Source organism: Schistosoma haematobium, chromosome ZW (assembly GCF_000699445.3).
Source record: "Schistosoma haematobium chromosome ZW, whole genome shotgun sequence".
In the NCBI taxonomy this organism is placed as follows: domain Eukaryota; kingdom Metazoa; phylum Platyhelminthes; class Trematoda; order Strigeidida; family Schistosomatidae; genus Schistosoma; species Schistosoma haematobium.
This window is the reverse complement of record NC_067195.1, coordinates 7635627-7659294: the sequence shown is the minus strand read 5'-3', so window position 1 is coordinate 7659294 and position 23668 is coordinate 7635627. Positions and strand designations below refer to the sequence as shown.

The following is a 23668-nucleotide window of genomic DNA, read 5'->3' as shown; positions in this document are numbered from 1 at the left end:
CCTATTTAGTCACTGTAATACGAAGTCTTAGATGTGACCTTGTGCGGGTTTACTGAAAGTACTATAGACCAGGAGATCTGACGGGCTAATTGTTTGGCGCCGGTTACAATCGCTGTTTACTACTGACAACTGCCCATATGTTTCAGTTTTTTAGAAATGCTTTGGATACACAGAATGAAGAACTGAAAATGTTACATAATGAAGTAACAGAACTAGAAAGAGTAAACAGTGAAATACTTGATTTTGTTCATAAGAATGGAAGATTGCCAGAAATTGTGAGTCGACCGATTTGCATTTTACCTTTAAAGATAAATGAACGAGAAAATCTTGAATTAGCTTCTAACAAGGATGATATAGGTGTTTATCGCGGATCCGAAAGCAATCATGGTGACAAACATCAACAGCTTGAGGTATTCTTGAAGTCTATAAACATGTTGAGATTTCGCTATAACCAGGTCTCAACTTTTTACAGATTAATATAATTCCGTCCAGAGTCCTATATTTCACCTACTAATTATTTTGGGCTCGTTGATAATCTTAGATTTTTCATATAGAGAGTAGTTCTGGTTATATCTTGTCATCTATACAAAATGTTAGTTTTGCGACTTATTACATGGTAGTAAATTTAAATTCTCTTTGTCGCTGTGAAAATCAAGGGCGTTGCTAGTTTTCAGCTGTTTTAGTAGGGTCGAAAATTCATGTGTGAGATAATCTTGGGATACAAGTAAGAAATATAAGAAATCCAGGTGATACTATAATTTATGGACGAACCAATCAGATATAAGATAACAGGTCATGGATTTGGGAGCAATACCCATTCATCCATTTGTCCAAATAGCGTTTTGGCATTTTAGCTAGTCATTTTGTGATAAAAACCCCAATTTTAATTCCTAACCATAACCATCAACTGTAAATCATAATTGCAATTCCCTCATTTAGTCCTAGTTAGTAGATGGATATTCACAATGTAACTTTGGTGTTTTCCAAAGGTCATCCATAAATTATAGTCTCACCGAAATACATGCCAAATTCTTTTCCCGATAACTGAATCTTTCAATAGTTTACTATACTGAGTTTACTAAAAGTTCAACAAAGTAATTTAACTGATAGTAATTACCTGTTTATCATTAGGATTTCTGTTTTGTGGTGGATAAAGAATGAATTAACAGTCCATCTTGTGTTTTCGTCAGAATGAGGTACAATATATATATATATTAGTAATTTAGTTACATATCCTCGTTAAGGCCGTTCGGCATGCTGATTTCATAAATCAGAAACATGCGTTAAATTGATGATTAAATAATGTGAACTATTACCAGTATATTACATTGAAAATTATCTGTTGGTCTAACTTTCAAATTGATTTATATCTCATTGTACATCTTGGTGTCACTTTGATCAGTCGTGAATCAGTATTCTGTATAAGTTATTCTCTATCTACAGTCTTTTTTCTTCGTTGTACCAAGCCATTTCATTCTTGTTTCGTTGAGCAAGTAGCAAATTATTTCTCACCCGCAACAAAAAACCATACCAACAGGAGTGGCTTTTCGTTCATTGGTATATTAATTAATTAATGACTTAAACACGTCTGGCCTCATCTGTAATGCATCGGTCACCTGTGTAAAACTTAAAAAGCAGTATACTGAGTTCGAGTTCTCCATTGAAAATCTATCCAAAAGTTCTATTTCGGAAATATCGCTTCATTTTATTGTTGGTAAAAGCACGATTACTCTGGTTGTTATCCGTTTATATTATTCAGGCTATATCTAACGCCTGCGCGTCATTTAATAATGGCACTTCTTCATTCTTTTATTGAATGTACATGGATTCATTTGTTTTTCACCTCGGTCTTTATGGTTCTAGTCTTATATTACCTATCAGTCAACGGTTTTTTTCTTTCTTTTGGCTTTCCATTGTTGACACTGATAGTTTTCACGTCGTGCCTTGTTTTTTTGACTTTCTGTCTGTATACTGAAATGAATTATGATGATTTGAGTTCATGCATCTTAGTGCGAGGTTCTGTATTGTTTGCTATTAATGCATTGACATTGTCGCTTAGCATATTTAAATTGACTAGTTTATTAGAAATCGTTCAGCAATGTGATCAGGAGAAAGTCCTATGGGAGTACTCTGTGAATAAGTTCTTATTGCCTTTCCTCAAATCAACAAATTCACAACAAAACTATCAATATTTTCTCATCAGCCGCACATGTACTGATTATCATCATTAGTTATTATTACTCAAAGCAAGCTGATCACTTCGTTCACGTGTAGGAGGTGATATTGCTATTTGATGTTCAACCGGAAGTTTTATTATTATTATTATTATTATTATTATTATTATTATTATTATTATTATTATTATTATTATAGACTCTAGATAGCATAACTCAGTTCTATAGTCATTACACTAGGACTAAATTTCTTAGTAATTAGGTGCATCATTTTCTGTCTCATTATTTCATTCAAATAATACATGACTGTTTTAGTTTGAAATTGTCTCCTTGTTTTAGACTGTAACTAGGAAGTCGCCAAATTCCTCAGTGATAACTGATGTGATTTCAAAAAACGCGGAAGAATTAAGCAGAGGATTGATGGTCAGTGTAGGAATTTCTCTGTTTTACTCTTATAGCATGAAGCACTTTTGTACCATTATTTATTTAAACTTTATTAAAATAACCATGTTTTACTTTACTTTTTATAATTAGATGTAATGTTGTTTAATAATGCAAATTATAGTCATATTACATTTTTATAGTGCCTACATTAGATCCTTCTTCCAATACGTTGAAAATCAGGTCCATCAAACATCTAAACTGTCGTGTTACTTCAATATTTTTCTAAGTGTTTGTTATTATAGTATGTGAAATTTGATTTTGTAGTTGTACGAAAACTAATTATTTGCGTTTATTCAGGAGCGGATGATAAAATGCTTCTGTGAACAACCTTATTGTCGACTATTTGGTCAAATGTTAAGGGTGTCACAATTTTATAACCGTCTGTAGGGTTGTATATTGTTCAGTTTGTTATACTTGTTGTGTAGGCATATGTACCTATCTAATTAGTACATATGTATTGAGTTTGGAAAGTAGATCAACAGTAAAAATTTAAGAAATACAATATTATAGTATATGTGTTATTTTTAAATTTAAATTTTAGCCTTCATACTAGTACTATATGAGTGCTAATATCCAAAATCTTTTTCATACAGTCTTTAGTCGAAATCAGTAGGAAACTACAGTTGATACTTCTGGAAATTAACATTTCTTATAGGCGCTTGTGATCCCATTGTTTTGACTTTGTATATGTTTGAGTCGAGGTTGTGTTACCATTCGGCACATGTACCTAGGCACAGTTAAGCAAAAAATGAACAGTTGAATGTAGCCAAACAGTCAACAACTGAATTGCCCAGTGAAAAGTGAGCTGACCTCAAAGTAACTAGTGAAGTTTGAGCGAGGGGATTGTACAGTAAAATATGTTATTTGCAGGTTATATAGTTACGTTACGTAAATCTCAAAAGTACATATTGTCTGTTTACCAGCAAAATTACTGAAATAATTCATCCAAATAAACTTATTCTCTTTCTAATTTTACATAGTCATTGGGTTTGGAATCATCAAAATCCAATCACATCGTTGATCATATTCAGAAAAATATGGACCATGTAGTAAACACGGATACTACTGCTTATGAATCCCAGTTAGCTTTTGACAAGAAAACAACTTGTTTGACACCACAACGTGGTATCGATTCCCCTATTTCTGAGATAGTGGACGTATCTGATCATAATGAATCGCCAGCCAATCCTGAATGCTCCAGTGATGATTCTAATCAATCTCAAAATGATGGTCAACCCCAATATTCTTTTCCTGTAGGTTGTTTTCTCTTGTTTCATTATCGTATAACATGTATAGAAAGTTCCTTACCTTACACAAATTGTTTATCGATATCCTAAGTGTTGTGTATATCGTTAGCGATTTCGGATCTTGTTTGAGCTACTTCGGCCTGGAAGACTGAATAGTATCACTAGCCGTCACACAAGCTATGTGACTAAAAGCCAAGTACGTAAATTCCGTACTTGTTAATCAAATGACATTAATCAGCACATCTTATCTATATTCTCGCTGAACTATGAATAAGATTGCAGATAGACATTTAGAATCTTGCAAACTCCTGGCAAGTGTTATCTTATCAGGTACTAACCATCCACTTCATTCACATCTTTCTACTTGTATATCTTCTGGTAAAATGAGACGCCGATACATTAGAGTCCATTCATGCAATCAAAGGTAAAAAAAGTTTTACAATACCTTATCCAGAAAATCTATTATTCATCGAACAGGTTGTAAGGTCTGACCTCTTCAGAAACTTGTGTTTTTGAACATGTTGCTGATTAGCAGTTGTATACGTCCTTGTTTTATCAAAAAACATTTCATTTAATTCCAGAAAGTTAATTTACTTATTTCATATGTGCCGCTATCGATTTCACAAATCTTTTTTGTAAAAGAAACTTGTTGAAATACTTTGTGCCGGGGATTCCATATTTTACTTAACATACAATATTGAATAAAGCCATTAGTAATAATATTATTGCTTTTTAGTCTTTGTAGAATAATTCGATTTCTTGAAACTGCAAGTACGCGTTTTACGTATCAAGAAGCATGAAACAGTTTTATAACGCTAGGCAACTGGAGGTAGTCGTTAGACAACCCTAAACCTAGGTTTATTGCTAGTTGTCACTTATCGGCAAGGAACGCTTATAACACTCAAAGAGCTAATACACTCTTTGTGGGATTCGCCCCCACCTCATCCAGCCCTAAAAATCTGATAAACATTCTGTTGATCAATTTACCCGATGACTAACCAATGTAATTATTATGACGTCTTACAGTAACTGTAGTTATTAGTTTGTCTATAACTTCCTGTTTAAATTTGAACAATATTCGACATATCTATACTCTTAGTATAATTTATGAATGTCATTGAATGTATCTATCTGATATTAATATATTGATTTTGTTTTTCTACACAACATTACTTAATCATTCTACCCGTGTTAGTAGATTAATAATTTTTAACATTCCCTTAGCTCTCTTTTTTGTTTCAAGCCCACTATTAGTACAGTGACTTATGAACTTCGCCGTCGGGAATTATTACGTGCTAATCAACGTATTGCTTTAAATCCATCATATTCTTTAAACAATTCAACTGAAGGTCTTACCGGTCATATTAACTATCATCAAAGCATGCCATCATCATTATCTGCACAGTTACCATCGTCTGAATGTCGAGCGATTTGTATTCCAGATAATAATCATTCTTTACATTATTTCAATTCAAATCCTAATACCACAATGTCTCTATCAGACTCTGTATTGCGTTATTGTGTTCCTGAAGTAAGCTCTCTCAGGTTATTCAATATTCACGATATATTTGATTTGTTACCTTCGACATATATTACGTTCAATGATAAATGTAACTGACACTTTCTCATTTAATTATAATTAGAGAGGTCTTCACCATATCCCAAAATTAACATAAATAATGGTTGTGGATTAATTTTGTTATTAGTGATAATGTTAGTGGGTTTCATTTTTATTGAAAAAAGAACGGTTTATTATACTTACTATGCCTTTTCAGCTTTAGTTACAGTAATAGGTGCCTTCGTTTATTTCTTATCCTTTAAATGGGTAATGGAGTAAGTGTACACTGTTCAGTCTTTCGGTGATTAACTCCGGTCCAATAAATTTGCTACCATTTTTAATGTATTCCGGGCATGAATACTATCATGCGTTCTGAAAAAATAAAAAAAGTTTCCGAATTAATCCACTGAATGTAGTGTTCAGAGGGTGATCTTAAGTACTGACGTATCATAAGATATTCGATTTAGATAATCAGCTCTAAGTTTTTTCAAAGATGGACAGAATTATATTGGTTGATGGACTGGGGGAATTGTTTGTGAAAATCTGCTTAACACTATTTCAAGACAAGGGGATTATCATACTCAGTTCCAGAGGCTTTATTTAAAAATCATCTTGGTATACAATTGCTATAAGTGGGATATAAATTGTTGACCATTGTCTTGCCATAAAAGCCATGAAACATACAATTACGGTACCTAACTGAGAAAACACTGTTTCACTCAAATAATCATTTCAGATACAAATGTTCTCCACTATCTTAATCTTTTTTCTTACTAACATGCCTACGGCCCTAACATTTACTGGATTTTCAATCGTTTTCCTCCCTAGAAATCTAACACCGATGAGACCAACACAAACGGTCATTCATTATCTTGTCCATGTGGAAATCCTCAAAGCTGTCCATTATCTGAACAGAAAATTGAACGTTTGGTAAGTTTTTCCCGTATTTTGGTTTTAAGGATTTGTATTTTTCCGTTGTTGATGTTGAGGATTGCGATTGATTGGTCTCTTCTGACATTTGTGCGTGCTGAGTGGATCGTCACGATAATTCCGTCGAGTCCTAGATGTGTACAGTGGCTATTAGTTGGATACAGGGAAGGCGTTTCGTCGTGTTCGGGACTTGTCAGTTGAATGTGCCTTCATCTCAATGCTGATATTCCCATTGGGATCCAGATACATCCAGCTGAGTACAATGAGACGTCCACCCCGAATTCCATTTCTAGCCACCACATAACTTTAGTTTTATAAGTATGTTGCGCTTATTGTCTAGTTGTTTAAAATAATCTTTCGTTTTTGAAATCATATCTTGTTTAGTTCAACATTGCAATGCAATTTCCAGCCGTTATATTGTTACACAGTATATGGGTAACTGAGTTGATTTTCTAAGTTAAAACAATATGAGTTGCGATAAACTGTAATAGCTTTGTTATGACCAAAATATATATACATATCTACTGTATATTGTATATCATTTTTATAGATTTTATGCAAGAAATTAGACTGAACAAATGAGGTAAACATGAAAATTCCGAAGCTAACTTGTGATATTTGTTTAGAACTACAGTGGTGTTTTAGAAATGATAATAAACACTATTAATTTATAAACCTTGAAGTCATGGGTTAACCATGTTTTAGTTCATGTGTCTGTGGGAAAGTTGAAAAATAAATAAATCTTCCACATCAATAAATATTAATAATTTTACAAAACTGAGTATGAACACTTAAAGAGTACATGGCCACTATCAAGACTGACTGCTTCAGTTCGAGCGCCCGAGTAGTGTCCCATCTTTCACATAGATCAAATTATCTGTGTGGCGCATATCCATTTGGTGCCTCCTTGTAACAATGTTTATGTGTCTAAATAGTAAAATAATAATCAAAACTGAACATTAACAAGTACTGTCTAGTAAATCTTCTATCCAAGAATAAATCAATCAAAATAAAATCTTTAGAATAGAAAATGAGTAACGTAATTATGAGTAGGAAATATTGGATCGAAATATGGAATTAAAAGTAAATGAAGTAAGTGATAATGATCTTGTCAAAGCATTACACATCAAACATTGAGATAAATGTAATACAACTCATACTATTCGACACTAGTAAGTAGTATAGGGTTACAATGGTGTATTGATAACTATTCATTGAGTAACACCGATATTTAATAGTATAATAAATTGTCAACTAGCTTCGGGAAAATGTTTAAATTAAGTCAACAGCAACAAAGATGATAAAACTCAGCTACTCTGTAGATCACTGTTTTAATCAACGTAGAGACTTTGACAAATATAGATTATCCAAAGTTTCCTTCAGTACATTCTAGTTTTAGAGTATAATTAAGCTTTTCTGCACTGCTGAAATGAAACTCCTATTAAAACAATTTTTGTGCTTTTTATTAGCCAATGAGTGTGTAAGTGATTTAAATGAAACATCTACTGATGAAAAGTATCGAGACTTAAATGTATACAATGTTTTTATGTATTCTTAGAATTGATCATAGTTAATAATCATCTTTTTGAGATCAAAATCAAAGTATTTTAAATACATAGACTCGCCTATATGATTTTAAATCAGTTTTTCCCCAGAACTCTTCATAATATAGTAAATAGTTTTCGAAATGACTCGAAAGAGCTCCCATTCAGCTTGTATGTTAACTCGTTAATAAGACGACATTTATAGGCCAGTCAGTCAGTAACAACGTAGAACTTCGTACGTACGTACGTACATCAGTTCGAGTTACCATACCATATTAGCACAGAGATGCAGTTGTCGATTCAAATCCCGTAGTGGTAGAGGTAGTAAAAGTATACGCAGTAATCAGAAACATTGGGGTTTGAAGATGTCCTTTACAAGGTTGAAAAAGCTATGGGGAATCTGAGGTCGTATTATTTCTCGACCTTAAGGCAGCATTTGACTCTGTTGATCTTGAGGTTCTATGGTAGTGTTTGTCACTGAAAAGAGTACCAAAGAAGTACATTAACCTTATAAAGGCTCTCTACTCATCTGTCTTATTCAAGTTTAATTGCTTAGCCATACGCTACAAAAGTACATAATATTCCGCGTCCATTACTGATAGTATGATTTATCTAAGATTTAACCTAAAACAAAAAAAAAAAACGTAAAAACGCTTCACATTAGAAGAACCTAGCACCTCACTTACCTTTACATTTATGTCACTGTGTTTCCACTTCACAGTAGTACTTTCTCCCTAATCTAAGGAGTCTGACATACTTTAAAAAAGGCATATTCAAAGTTGGCACTGAATTTGTATGCCAAAAAACAAACAAACAGAATAGCCACTATCATTAATTTAATTGACTATTAAGTAGGTCTACTTAAACTATCACTTCATACCTAACAATCAGTGTTGTAAATTCAATAGGTATTTGCGAATGTAAAGTGATCAAGAAATAATATCAAATTTTACAATATATTATCATCCTACTACTCACTTTGTTGTATATTTTTATTTCTAGTGTAAAAATCCTGGTATAATTCATGGTTTCACAGTTCTTTCCGCTGTATTTCGTGGCCGACTCACTAGACAATTATTAGCTACACGTAAAGTTCATGATTTAATACGTACTGTAAAAGTAAGTGTTGAGAAAATAATTTCATACTATGCAGTTTTTCATTTATTATTTGATTTTAACCTGATTAAAAATATGAAATCCAACGAAGCGATCTTCTTTTTCAACGAATGTTTCTTTTATCATGTTGTACAATCGCATTACTTACTTGCCTTGCCTTGCTTGCCTTGCCTTGCCTCTTGCTTGCTTACTTGCCTTGCCTTGCGCACTTGCCCTTGCCTTGCCGCCTTGCCCTGCTTGCCCGCGCTTGCCTTGCCTTGCCTTGCTTGCCTTGCCTTGCCTTGCCCTTGCTTGCCTTGCCACTTGCCGCCTTACTTACTTGCTTGCCCTTGCCTTACTTACTTACTACGCCCGTTACTCCTCGTGGTGGAGCATAGGCCGCCCACCAGCATTCTCCATCGTATTCATATCTATAAAAAAATTTCAAATATTGGTTCCGTGAAGATATATATGAACATTGAATAAACGTGATGATGTAATCGAAAGGTTATAATACTAGATTATGTAATGTAAATATCAACAATAAACGTTTGTGTGTGTGTGCTCAAATACAAAGCCTTGTACAACTAATAAGTTAACAATGTATGATAATACTGTGAATGGAATATAATAACCGAAATCATTATCTGAAATTTGTTTTTATATCCATGTATACTACTAGTTAAAGCTGAAAGATATGAGCACTCATCTTCCAGTCATTAGATACTTGTTAGTTATTATTATAATTTAATATTTTTACCAATCGAATCTCACTGTAAATGTTCATTCTTCTGATATACATCATTTATGTAATCTTGCAGGTGAGTTATTTTATTTCCATGTATTAGGTTAACTATTCTGTACATGTTTACTCATTTCACACGTTATATAGAATGATTTGATATGTATGTGTAATTAACAAACAGATAAAAATTAAAATCAGATTTATCCTTGTTCTAACCATAATTGTTTTTCTTTCAAATTCAATGTTGGTAAGTGATACAAATCCTACAGTTTTAGATAAAGACAAGGGTTGCAGAATGATGTTTATTTATTATGTTTCAGGGCTTCTCATCAGCTGCAAACGAACCAAATTTATACTAGAAACTTTAAATTCATTTTGTATTGTTTGTTTGTATTTTCCCACTGATATTTAGGGCTTCAGTTGATCAATCTCTTATTGGCATATATACATCCTGTGAAGATTGGCTCGATATTGCCTTAAGTCACAAGCATTATAAGCAGAGATGGATGGTGGCTAGCAGTGACATCCTGGACGTGCGTTTCATCCTATTTGGAAATTACATCAAATTTCAGTTGACGAGTCCCAAATAGGATGAAACATGCATCCTGGATTCCACCGCAGGCCATCATCCATCTCTTCTTATAATGCTTGTGACTTAAGGTAATATCGAGTCAGTCCTCACTGGATGCACATGTGCCAATAAGAGACTGATCAATTTCAGTTCTAAACATCAGTAGGAAGTTACATTAGCAATATTATTCCCAAAAAATATTTTTTCTTCATGTACTATAATCCATGAAATTTATTTCGAAATGACATAAGAAACAAGAAAGCGAGACAATATATTTAACATACTCAGTCAGTCAATCACTAATAACGTAGAGTTTCGTACGTACGTACGTACATCAGTTCAAGTTGCCATACCATATTAGCAGAGAGATGCAGTTGTCGATTCAAATCCCGTAGTGGTAAAGGTAGTAAAAGTATACGCAGTAATTGGAAACATTAGGGTTTGAAGATGTTATCCAAGGAGTATAATCCAGTGAAATAAGTTTAGAAAAAAAAAAGGGACATTGAGAATTCGGAAGATTGTTATTTGGGAAAACACATTTAACATACTAGTTGAGATCGATAAGTATTTCATGTATTGAAGATGAAATCAGAGAAAAAGAGGGTTAAATTGTGATTTTTTTTATCTAATAGATGACGGATGGAAACAAGCTGTTACCAAATGAGTAATAAACAAAGCACCCATTTGACATAACATTAAGTCTTGAGTGAATGTCAGTAGGATTTTCCATATTTTAATTTATAAACTACAATGAAGCGATGATATAATTGACAAATGTCGAAATAATATAGCTAACCTATCATGAAAGTGGAGGGTTTACTACACTTTCAGGATATAAAGGTCAGGTCACAAGCTTCTGATGATAATGGCCTCTGTAAGTAAGGTAGAAGTGATGTTCGTTGCCTGTTTATTATTTTAAACACCTTTGTAGTCTCTAATTTGTCCCTACTATCCATAAAATGTCAAGTGATCTCACTTATGGATACTTTGTTTCCTTTTAAACACAACTTTCGGGGAATATGTTCAGAAAACTTGTAGATGACCTCCTTACAATCTTTCCTGTGTATTTTCTGTTACAAGTACATGTGAATTCATTAAGATGTATTTGAGCGTGATCTCAGAAAAGTATTGATCTACTTTTAATCAATTTAAGGAACACCTCAGATTATACATTGAAAATAGGTGGATCGCAGGGAAACTTCTCTTTAAAGCTGCTTTAATCCTTTTATCAATTCTACCTGATATCTCTTCCTCTTTGAATCCATACTGGTTAGAAACAGGTATTTTATTTGGAGATATGGTAGAATTTGATTATAATTATAATTCCTCACACATGTTCATAACCCTCATTTGATCCTAATTATTAGATGAACACTCTCAAGATCAGTCTAGCGTCACTCAAATGTTGTCCATAAATTATAGTCTCACTTCAATGTTTCATCCAAATAACTTGTCTTCAGGGTATTCTGACTTCCCTATTATATTTGGCGCCCAATTTTTTGTCATATTATTCATTCTAATCTTGATGAATATTTGTATATTTCAATAAAATAAATAACAAATGAGGTTAACGTACTAATCAAGGGGTAAGGAAGAACAAAATTTAAGGGTCAGATAATAGTTCAATTGACAGATATTGTATTTAAATTACTATTTTGCACTTTAAACTTTAATCATTTATTATTATTACCTTTTACAATTTTTCTTGATTATCATTCAGTCTATTATTGTGACCTTTGTTGTTTTGTCGTTTTTCTTCATATCTGTCAATTGGACTATTATCTGACCCATAAATTTTGTTCTTCCTTACCCCTTGTTTAGTACGTTAACCTCATTTGTTATTTATTGTCGAATCCATTTTTTTTTTGTATATTTATTTAATTATTAAATTTATTACTTTTGTATTATAATTATTTATTATAGGATATGGCTAAATTAATTTTATCTATACGATTAGATCAAAAAAATATATCGTTTCAATCAGAATTTATATCAACTAATAAAACTACACATCAATTAACTAATAATGAATTATTATTATTAGAATCAAAATTATTAATACAACTTTATAATATACTTAATGAAATTCATGAAATCTTCTTTAAATGGTCTATAACTAAACAAATTTCACTTATATGTAATTCTAATCTATCATCATATAAAATGGATTATTCATTTACAAAATTAACTAATCAAACATCAACAAATTCATTACGGTATGATATTTAATAAATTTAATATTGAATGTTGTAATTCATTTATTGATTATATGTTAATAGATTAAGATTAATGTTATAGTTTTTATGCTCTAGTACAACTGAAAGTGAGGAAAGTTAGCCCTCCTTCTCGAAATACTCTCATATGCATACAAACACTGTTAGGGAAGTCCTATTTACTGCCTTCTCATGGCGGGGGTGTTGTCTACGAAGTTGAAAAGGATGAAAAGCGAATATATGGCGCTTTAACCTGGTTAGTGGATATGGAGGATCTACATAAGGGTGTGTGTGAAAAACTCTGATTCCAAACCAATGGTGTACATGGGCTCCAGTATCTTGAAAGAATAAATGGCCTATGAACCAATCGTTTGTCACCGGCCACCATGGGACTGCATCTCCTGACGTTGCTCCACTGCCTTGTGGATTAGACTTTTAGGTCAAAGGCTCCGGGTGTAGCACCCTAAGGAAACCACTTGCTTCGGTTTGGGCAGCCGGGCAGTATCCCAGTCCTCATACAAATCGAATAATTTATGTGGCGCATATCTATTTGGTGCCTCCTTGTACCAATGTTTATATGTTTAAATAAATAAATTTTATGCATGAGAAATGTTATGTCCTTAATTTATATGATTATCAAGAAATACGGTTGACAATTTAAGTACTCTGACTTATACACGATCAAACTAATGACGTATACACCAGTACGAGTAACTTAGAGTTCCGATTGGTCGTTTTTTTCTCCTAACCACTGCCTGTTAAGTTCAGAACACCAATCTCAGTCTCCGCGATACGAATCATTTATTTCGAGCATACTTCGTTTATTATATACAAGTCAAACAGAAAATAACATTTATACAAGGTCAAGCTAAAAGTGGGTCGTGATTGTGAGGAACTGTTACTAATAAATTGGAAATATCTCAAGGATAGTAAATCGTATGATAATAGTCTGTAGGCCAAATAAAAGCTTATAATGAGGGGAATATAGGTATGTGTAGTTTAGTTTCTTAACAGTTATATGGTAAGAATATATGTATAATATTAGTTCATAAATAATTACTAGCGTTTACCATTCATTTATTCTCGTCTGGATATAACAAAAAGTTATTGGCCTCATACATTGTAGTCATTAACTGTTAGACTGACTTGTGCTGGTAGGTGTAGACCACCACCAGATGGTTAGGGTTCTCTCTTCAATTGTCATAACAAGTGGCGGTGGACATAGGGTGAGATGACTTAAAATTGGTTACAACCGCTAAGATGTATTAACTTATTGCCTCCCTTCAGATTTTGAAATTGGAAATGATGCTCTACTTTTTATTTCGTATATTCATTCTTCCTTCTTGAATCATATTGTTTGTTCTTAATCTTTTCTACTACCAACACAAATGATGCTACTACTACTACTACGCTGTCTGACCAAATTTAGTTCGTAATGCGAAACTGAATTCAACAGTAGTTCACAAAACTTTACAAAATAAATTATAAGTAACTGTCCAAAGTGTTGGATTACTACCTTTCTTGTTTCTTCCTGTTCTTTAGTATCCTTCGACAGTTACAACCTCATCAAGTGAATTCCTTACCTAAAAGTAAACAGATCAATAACAACGCAAATGGCGAAGAAAAGTGAGTCAATCAATAATAGTGTTGATCCTTCCTTCATATGTTCCAATTTTTGTATTTGGTCAATAAATGGTCCTTTTTAAGTGATTGAAGATCTGTAAAAGGCTCCAACAACACTGACGTCATTAATATTTTGAGAAAATGGGATTCAATTAATTTTCTTGTAAATTTACTTAAGCATCTATTTGTTTGTTCTAAATATAATGACATATGAGAAACATTCCTAACTTAATAACTGAATATTATCGTAACTGTTACAAGACCCGAAACGTTTTAGTTATTATTCCGTATGCTATCGTATGCAAGAATGGACAAGGAATTGCTAGTCAAATTAAAACTAGTTGTTCAATGTCCTCATTTCTTAAATAATTCTTCACCTCCTCTCAGTTTATAATGTCAAAACTCAAATCATGGTGATGATTTAAGAAATTTTATAATACTTATAACGAAAAGAATTCTCTGAAGTCTACCCTACCTAAATGAAATAAGTCGATTAAGCCTTGAAAATATATATGTACATGTAAATTTTTTATTGTACCTGTTATATTATCAAGTATAGGGATTTATGGAGATTGTCCTATTTTCACATTTTAATTCAAGAGCCTATCTAAGCTAGACACCACTATTGAAAACCTGGAAGCACTGGACAGCTGTTTCGTCCTAGTATAGAATCGATAGGATTCGATATGCACTAAGAAGCATCTGACATACATGACATTGATCACCACCTAGTGACCAATCAATCGTAAATACATCTCAGTCCTACAGGAGGCCAGTCGTGGCTCAAATAGCCCAGTGGTAACGTCTCTGACTTTGAAGCTGGCTGACACGGTATCGAATCCGTTAGGGAGCATCAGTTCCCTCAAGATTACATGTACACCTTGCTGACGACCCTCAAGTACCACGAAACCTAAGTCCAGGGTTTCCTGTTCACTACCTCCGATCACCATCTTATCTCAACATAGTGCACGTAATCTCAAGTCATCTAGACTGGTGGCTACATTACAACTTGGTCAATAGGGTTCGATGTGCACTGAGAAGGATCTGACATATGTGACATTGATCACCACCTAATGACCAAGCAATCGTAAATAACTCCATGTAGTTAATTCCCTTTATGAATTTAAATAAAGTCAGAACAAATAATGATGCAGAATAGTAAGAATTCATTATATTTCGTGGTTTATCGTCACTTGCTTACAACCAAATATGTATTAGAATTTTACATTGAGATAAGAAATAGTATGGAACAATTGACATAAATGAATGTAAAGGATTGGAATGAAAAAGGTTATCAATCATAACTATATATATGTATACAAGAACATGTCAGAGGTTATTAGGTGTTAGAATCAAGGATATATTAAGGATGGAGGTTTAAGAACTCGTTAATGGGAGAGGAACAAAACTAATAACAAAAAACAACAAACACACACAAAAAATGGATTATCAGGGTAGTAGTAGCCAGCTTCTGTGCAGTGAGTTACAAAAAAAGTATTGTACGAACCGTTTTTGACCGCGCACGTAAAATTTGCTCAAAAGAATGCATGGAAGAAGAAATTGCTCTCATCACTAAGTGCCTACGTGGAAATTCATATCCAACGAAATTCATCTATAAATATGCAAATACCAACCCTCGGGTAAAGTATGATAGAGTGGAAAAGAAAACTTGCTTCTTGTATTTACGCTTCAAAGGAGATGAAATTACTGGATTAATTAATCACAGAATAAACTCCGCGCTGGAAGTGACCTATTCAGCAGCAAAACTGACGACGGTATGGGAAACGAACTGCTCAGTCAAACAAATTAAAATCGACAAGTCCTCTTAGTAGCTCCAACTGCATTTACCAACTCACATGTACGTGCCAAAGCACATACATTGGAAGAACTGAGATAAGAGTACATGTTCGCATTTTTGAGCATGTTCCAAAGAACTTGAGGCTGTGAGGGACTAAGGCACTCAACAGTGCAATAGCTCGCCATTTACTTGACACCGGGCATATCTCTCATGCTTTTAAAATTAATATCAGACAAAGAAGTACGGCTGCTTTCCATTTTGCTGAAGCGATCGCGATAAAAAAAAACTTAAAGCGGATCTATGTATTCAAAAAGAGAGCAATAAACTTATTACTACCCAGGTAATTCATTGTTTTTGTGTGTGTTTGTTGTTTTTTGTTTTGTTCCTCTCCAATTAACCAATTCTTAAACCACCCTTTCACTCATACATTTCCGCTCACTTGATCCTCTTAAATTATGTGAACTCTTCAAATTCTATTCAATTATTACGTAACCCATCTTATCAATTTTTAATTCCATGATTCCTTTATTATCTCCAAAATTATCACACAGTTTATCTTATCTGTCTCTGAACTCCACTATTACACCACCCGTCCTTAATATGTCCTTGATTCTAACACCTAATAACCTCTGATCTATTCTTGCACACATATATTGTTAAGTTTGTCTTACATTGTTCCTACTCGTTCCCTTTCTACTCTTTTGTATATTGTCTTATACTACTTATTTACATTAAGTAAGCAGTTGTATTCCCAACAATTTTCACACTTATGTTGTAACGCAAGTTGTACTGTAATAATCTGAAATGTTCACATATACTTATAACGTTTTTTGTACTTATCATTGTATTTATCATTATAATCACTGTGCCTTAATCGCTGTAGCCGTTATCCACAGTTTTGTGCATTTGTTAAACGCAACGGTTTCCATATTGTTTTGCTCTTGGTTCGAGTTTCGGTTTCTCATAAACTGTTATCAAATTTAGACAGCTATCAGCTGTCTTTGTACTATCGAAGCCTTTGTTATTTTCATCATTGAAGGACGCGTTTAAACGCCTAGACACCTCACAAGTTGAGGTTTTTTAGCTAAATTTAGTGTATTATTTAATAAAGGACCGGTATTGTAGACGAATCGTAGTTTTGGAAACTTCGGTTTTGCGCGTATCTCAATCAGGTGACTTGGCCGCTTCGATAGACTTAACACATATATATAGTTATGATTGATAACCTTTTTCATTCCAATCCTTTACATTCATTTATGTCAATTGTTCCATACTATTTCTTATCTCAATGTAAAATTCTAATACATATTTGGTTGTAAGCAAGTGACGATAAACCACGAAATATAATGAATTCTTATTATTCTGCATCATTATTTGTTCTGGCTTTATTTAAATTGTAAATTACTAGTATAGAACTTTTCAGAAGTACGCATCCATCTGTTTTATATTAACATTACATTAAAAAGAAGGCTATATATTTTTTCTTCAAAAAAATCCTGACCTTAGTAACTAAAATAAATCTCTTACTTATTATAATCTATTTTTTTATTTTTTAGAAAATCAAATATTTCTATTATTTCTAATAAACGAAATCCTTATCATTCTATTAATAATAATAATAATAATAATAATAAATTAATCAATAAATTCTCCCCTAAACAACAATTAACACATAATTTAAATAAAAATCAATTAAAAAATAATCAAAAAGAATGTTATAAACAACAATCAATATTGAATACATTTATACAATCTAATATAAACAATTCAATTTATTATAAATTAATAAATAAAAATAATCAATATATTACAAGATCAATTTCAGCTAATAATACATTCAATAATAAAGTTAATAGGTCATCATCAATAAGAAAGAATTATATTAATCGAACAAAATCAATCAAACCAAAAATTATTCGCCATTTCAGTAATAAAATTGATCTAATCCAATATAATAATAATAATACATCAACAATTGACTCATTGAATAGTAATAATAAGAATGATCCGCTGAATATTACAGTTAACAGTGAACTGGAAATAGATTCAAAAAATGATCAATATACTTCAAGTAAGAATAAGAAAAATAATCGTTTGTTATTTATTTTTATATTAAATATTTATTTTTCAATTCGAAAATTAATTTCAATGATCAATTAATATTGGACAAAAGAAAGAGTATTAGAAAAATTGAGAAGTACTAAACGAGATGTCTTGTAATTGTGTAGGATTCTAAAACAGTGATATATATATATATATATATATATATATATATATATATATATATATATATATATATCCATTTTGAGTCCAGGTATAGGGTATTGGGTCAGTCAGCTACAACGTAGGACCAGGCACCTATGTGCATGGGTTCAAGTTGCCATACCTCATTAGCACAACAAGATGAACATAGGATTCAAATAAGTAGTTAATTCAGTGTTGGTAATATATAAAAGAAAGATTGTGTATAAGGACATAGTGCAGGAAGAGAGAATTAGTTCGTAGAAAGAAAGATATGAAGCGATTTTAATCTCATAGTTTAAGGGAAGACAGAGTGTATACACCTACGCCATTGTGATCGATTCTGAGCCATGTCACCAAGAGTCCTTAACTATTGGTTACGATAGTCGCGCGGACCCCAACCAAGCAGTCTGCATCTACCAACATGGCTAAGATTAGAACTTAGTGACTTCAAGGACTGATGCCACGTTTTGGTTTGGCCGCCCCTAACTTTCTTCCAACCATCCCGAACACCGGTTAGCATTGCACGTCGTGGTAATCGGTGTTCGGGCATACGTAGCACGTGGCTCAACCATCTCAGTCGATGAAGATTCACAACCTCGTCAACTGATTTACCATCATTCCCTAATACTCGATTGTCCCCACTCGTGTTCCGTTCACTACAATATCAACAGATATATGTAGTATGTTCCTGCTTCGGTTCGGGCAGTATCACAGCCCTCACATATGTCGAATGAGATTTGTGTGGCGCATATGTATTTGGTGCCTCCTTGTACCAATATCTGTGTGTTAAAATAATAATAACCCTGCGTATAACCTCACTATTACTTACTCGGTGATCCCAGCAGATGCAAGTAGTATTTCCAAGATATCTGTGGTCAAATATTAGTAGCTTACGAATATAGATTTTAGTCAACTGAGGTAGTTGAAATATATGTTACGTATGTCTAGCCACCGCCCATATTGACAGGTGATATTGTTTAATGTAGAAGTTAACTGAAAGAAAGCTAGGGACAGACAAAATAAGACTTGACATCAGTCTATAAAGTTGATGGTAATTGAACTGAGATATGTAAATAGGTGTAGACTACTTGGTTACCGTCTACGTGATGATTGTAATCAATATTTGAGGATTTGGGTAATATAACTTAGAATCGTTTCCAATTATACAGGTGCATTCACTTTTTGTTTTCCTTTAAAATTTGGGTGCCGAAATCTCCTAATACCCTTCTTCTAAACCTAATCTTTCCTACTACTACTACTAATACTGTTATTACTTCTACTACTTTGGGATCTATCTTGATAACTTTACATATGTTTCAGGTTCTATTTTGTGTACGTCTAACTGACCGACTGGCTAATATCATATACGTTATTAAGTGTAGTTGGAATCTCAACTTTACTATTGAAGTATAGATTGATATAATTTGGTTTGTTCACACATTAATTGTGTAAGAACAAGTAATACTAATTGTCTAAACTGAAGTATATGAAATGAAGTCCGAGTTCAGAACTTAACGTCTGAAACTCGGCTTTTGTAATTACCAAATCTTGAATTTAATAATATTTGAAAAGTGTACTAGATATGCTCATTCATCGTCTGCTATAATACATGGTACTGTCTGAAACAGTGTTAAGTTAAAATACTTATTCAATCAAATTACTAATGATTAGTTTATACCATATCTTTTCAATAACCTTATGTATTTCAGTTCCCGTTGTATTGTTTTAAAATGAGTTAATTTTCCTTAACTAATTCACTAGTATACTACTAGTTTCCATGTTTTTATCAGTAGTATACAATTTTCTATATTCAGCTACAAACTGTAATTATGATATAATTGTTGGTAAATGATATGTTATACCTCATTTGTATTGCTTGTTTGAATCGTTCCATTAATGTTTAGGACTAATCGATCAGGCTTTTATTGGCATATGTGCATAATGTGCGAATTGCCTTCAGTCATAAGCATTATAAGCAGAGATAGATGGTGGCTAAGAGTGGAATCTAGGACGAGTCTCAAATTAAACAAAACGTGCGTCCTGGATTACACTGCTAGTCACCATCCATCTCTGTTTATAATATATTATACCGTTTAATTTATCATTTTAAGTTGTATCACTAGTTTAATCACATGAGGTTTAATTAATTATGCTTTTTATCCTGCCTATTTGTATAGTTTAAGCCTTTACAAATAATGTACATGTGATGGTCAAATTTGACTTATTTCGTTTAAAGTTTAATTTTTAACGATGATGATCAATCCCATTGTAAAAGGGAGTAGATCAGGTGTAATTGTTTGATTGATTAGCATCAATTTCATAAACACATCGACATATTGGGAAATACATAACGCATAAAATCTTGTCTTTTTTCTTTAAGTGGCTTAACTTAGAAAAGCAAATCCAATTTAAAAAATGTTTATCAGTTTATGGTTGTGGAGACTCAATGAAATCATGAACCGATCTATGTCACAGCACTATTGAAAACCTAGAAGCACTGGAAAGCCGTTTCGTCCAAGTCTGAGACTCAGTAGTGCGCATCTGCGACCCCTGATGAGACGCATAATTCAATAGTCATATGTGTCATTGCAGCCTATTGTCATCAATATTCATATTTCAGTCATTCTTGTATACGAAATAAACATTTGATGAAGAAATTCAGTCAGTCATAATCATCACAGAGAATAGAACAAAAGTGAGTTGACTCAAGTTGCCATACCATATCGGGACAAGACGAAGAGCAAAGGCAGCAAGATACTGTAGTAGCAATGATTATGAGGTAGACCAAATATTGAAGTGTGGTTGAAAAAGATAATCCAAAAATACATATGAATGGATACTGAAACTGACGATCTAGAAGAAGATAAAGAGTGGATACAACTGCATGATTGTGAACGATCTTAAAACATTTCACATAACGTCTCCAACCATTGGTCGCGGTAATCACCTTGACTCTAACCAGGTAGTCTGGATTTATCAACATGACTCAGACCAATAGTCACTGACTTCACTAACTGATGTCACGTTGTTTTTTGATTGCCCTCAGTTTTCTCCCAACCTACATCTGTAGCAACTAGCATTCCCCATTGAGATAGTTGATGCCCCAGCCACCTCAGTCAGTGAAGAGACATAACCTCATAAATCGATTAATCATCTTTCCCTAGACCTATAAATCTAACGTTAGTCACTCACTTTGGTCCCATGTTTGATGGTTAAGATCAATCAGGAATAAGTTCTGAACTTTAGTGTTAGTGGATACTTGTCAGCAAGTCCTATCTACAATCGTAGGGGAATCGATGGTACTCTTCAGACTTGAATCCGCGCCACCAAGTGTCATTAAGATGTTACTCCTACGCTATTCAGGCTATTGTTCCAATAAAGATAGGCATTAACATCGTTCGGTGGCTGTTTAATGATCTAGAAGTTGGGCGTTCACGCGGGTGACCAAAGGTCCTAGGTTCGATTTCTGCGTGCAGGTTCATGCACTACACCGATGAGGAGTCACATACTGGTACGAAATGGCCTCTCAGTGCTTACAGGCTTCCAATGGTGGTCCAGATTAAATCGGTTCAAGGTTTCAATTTAACGGTACTGATATGTAGTTGATGTCTTAGTAGAACCACTGATACTTTATCCTGGATAACTGTGATCAAAATACACTGGACATGCTGGCCATTATTTGGAGTAATGAGGAGAATGGTAGTCTCGTTTCCTTATGATTGCTTACTTACTATTCTTTAGCGAAGAATTATTCATCAAAATTTCTTTTAGAACTTTATTTAAATACCATTAGTCAAATATTTAACATCATGCTGATTTTCAACCTCTAAGCACTTACAAATTAATGTAGTGAATATTAGTCAAACATCTAAATTGTACACTCAACTGTATAACTACACCTTACAAATACATGTGCTACCATAAAATTGTTTATTCTGACTGTATGAAAAAGTATTTGATAGTGTGAGTTTCATGCAGACAAATTTAATCTTTTGAGCATTCTATGAACTCCGATATAATGAGTACGATTTATTTAAATTCATAAGGAGCTGATTAAAGTTTTCTTATTTTTATTTAAACACATAAACATTGGTACAAGGAGGCACCAAATAGATATGCGCCACACAAATCATTCGATTTGTGTGAGGGCTGGGATACTGTCCGAGTGCCCAGACCGAAGCAGGTGGTTTTCTTAGGAGGCCATACTCGGAGCCTTTGACCTAAAAGTCTGATCCACAAGGCAGTGGAGATGCAGTCTCATGGTAGCCGGTGACCAACAATAGATTCACACGTCATTTATTTCCTTAGGATCCTGGAGCCCATGTGCACCATTGGTTTGGAATGAGGGTTTTTTTCAACTTTCCTAGGGGATCCTCCATATCCACCAATCGAGTTAAAGTGACGTACATTCGCTTTTCACCCTTTCAATTTCGTAAAAAACACCCCCGCCACGGAAAGGTCGTGAGTAGGACTCCCCTGACAGTGGCTGTATGCACGTGGCCACTAGAGAGCATTTCGAGAGGGAGAGCTGACTTTCCCCACTTTCGACCGTACCAGGGCATTTGCGGGCAGTCTTCTGGAGATGGAAACGTATTCTCAATATATATAATTGTTTTTTATTTATACACAAATATTTAGATATTTAACTGAAAAATATCCCTTTACCTTGATGATATTTATATGCAGCATTAAAAAGTACCAACATCAGTACTGATATAAATAGTTTCGCAAACATTAAAACAATTCATACTGAAAAATGCCATGAAACTGTTATTGAAGAGAAAAGACTGTCAACTTCATCAAAACAAGTCAATAGTTCAACGTTATCACAATGTGAAACTAATTCACATGCTCCATTAATTATTAATGATAATAATAATACATCAGTTCAAAGATGTTTTCCTGTGAAACGTCGTATTCTATCTAGAAAACTTCAAAATGATTATTCAAATACTCCTATTCATGTCAGTACTCAAAATAATTCATCTAACTCTACATGTAATAATTATAATAATGATGTATCATTCCTGATACAAGATAATCAATAATACTTTACATTCTAATGATAATGAAATCAAATATAATTACGAAATTTCAAATAATTTATACCAAAAAAATTCTGAACTACGTTATATATATATAATTCATATCAGTTTCATTTCTCTCACAAACTTTAATTTCTATTCTAATACCGGTCTACTTTTTTGAACGTTTGGTTATTCATACATACATACAAATAATTACTGATGGATAACAAATGTTCAATTTGACTTTTAATTAAGTTTACATGATTTATACTTTAAACAATTTTTTAAAATACATTTTTCGCATAAATCTTTTCTTTGAATTATAATGATAACGTAACTCATTTATCAATAATTATAGGTTTGTAATACTACTTGATTGTCCAGATAAAATAAGGGGTTGAGACCTATGGTTGAATACTTTAATCACTAAGCTACTACTGCATTTGACTTAATGA

At 33.1% G+C, this 23668-nt stretch overlaps 1 protein-coding gene across 2 annotated transcripts; it reads left to right on the top strand.

The window, feature by feature from the left end:
- Nucleotides 1-58: 58 nt before the first annotated feature.
- Nucleotides 59-23520, top strand: MS3_00010290 (uncharacterized protein). 2 transcript variants are annotated; one of them, XM_051218650.1, is made up of 10 exons: nt 59-275; nt 2514-2597; nt 3599-3871; nt 5109-5396; nt 6252-6353; nt 8900-9016; nt 12232-12524; nt 14064-14147; nt 17499-18013; nt 22873-23520. In XM_051218650.1, exons 1-10 carry the CDS (start codon nt 138-140, stop codon nt 23232-23234), a joined length of 2256 nt encoding a protein of 751 aa, XP_051070271.1. In that variant the 5' UTR covers nt 59-137; the 3' UTR covers nt 23235-23520. The 2 variants fall into 2 exon arrangements, with proteins under 2 accessions (XP_051070271.1, XP_051070272.1); XM_051218651.1 differs by having other exon boundaries at nt 59-410.
- The last annotated feature ends 148 nt before the right edge of the window (nt 23521-23668 follow it).

What these genes read in the sequence shown, in the direction of transcription:
- MS3_00010290 (XM_051218651.1), top strand. Translation starts at nt 138, where the DNA reads ATGTTTCAGTTTTTTAGAAATGCTTTGGATACACAGAATGAAGAACTG. An exon ending in ATTTAATACGTACTGTAAAA is followed by an intron (nt 9,017 to 12,231) that starts GTAAGTGTTGAG and finishes TATTTATTATAG; the next exon opens with GATATGGCTAAATTAATTTT. An exon ending in ACATCAACAAATTCATTACG is followed by an intron (nt 12,525 to 14,063) that starts GTATGATATTTA and finishes CCTGTTCTTTAG; the next exon opens with TATCCTTCGACAGTTACAAC.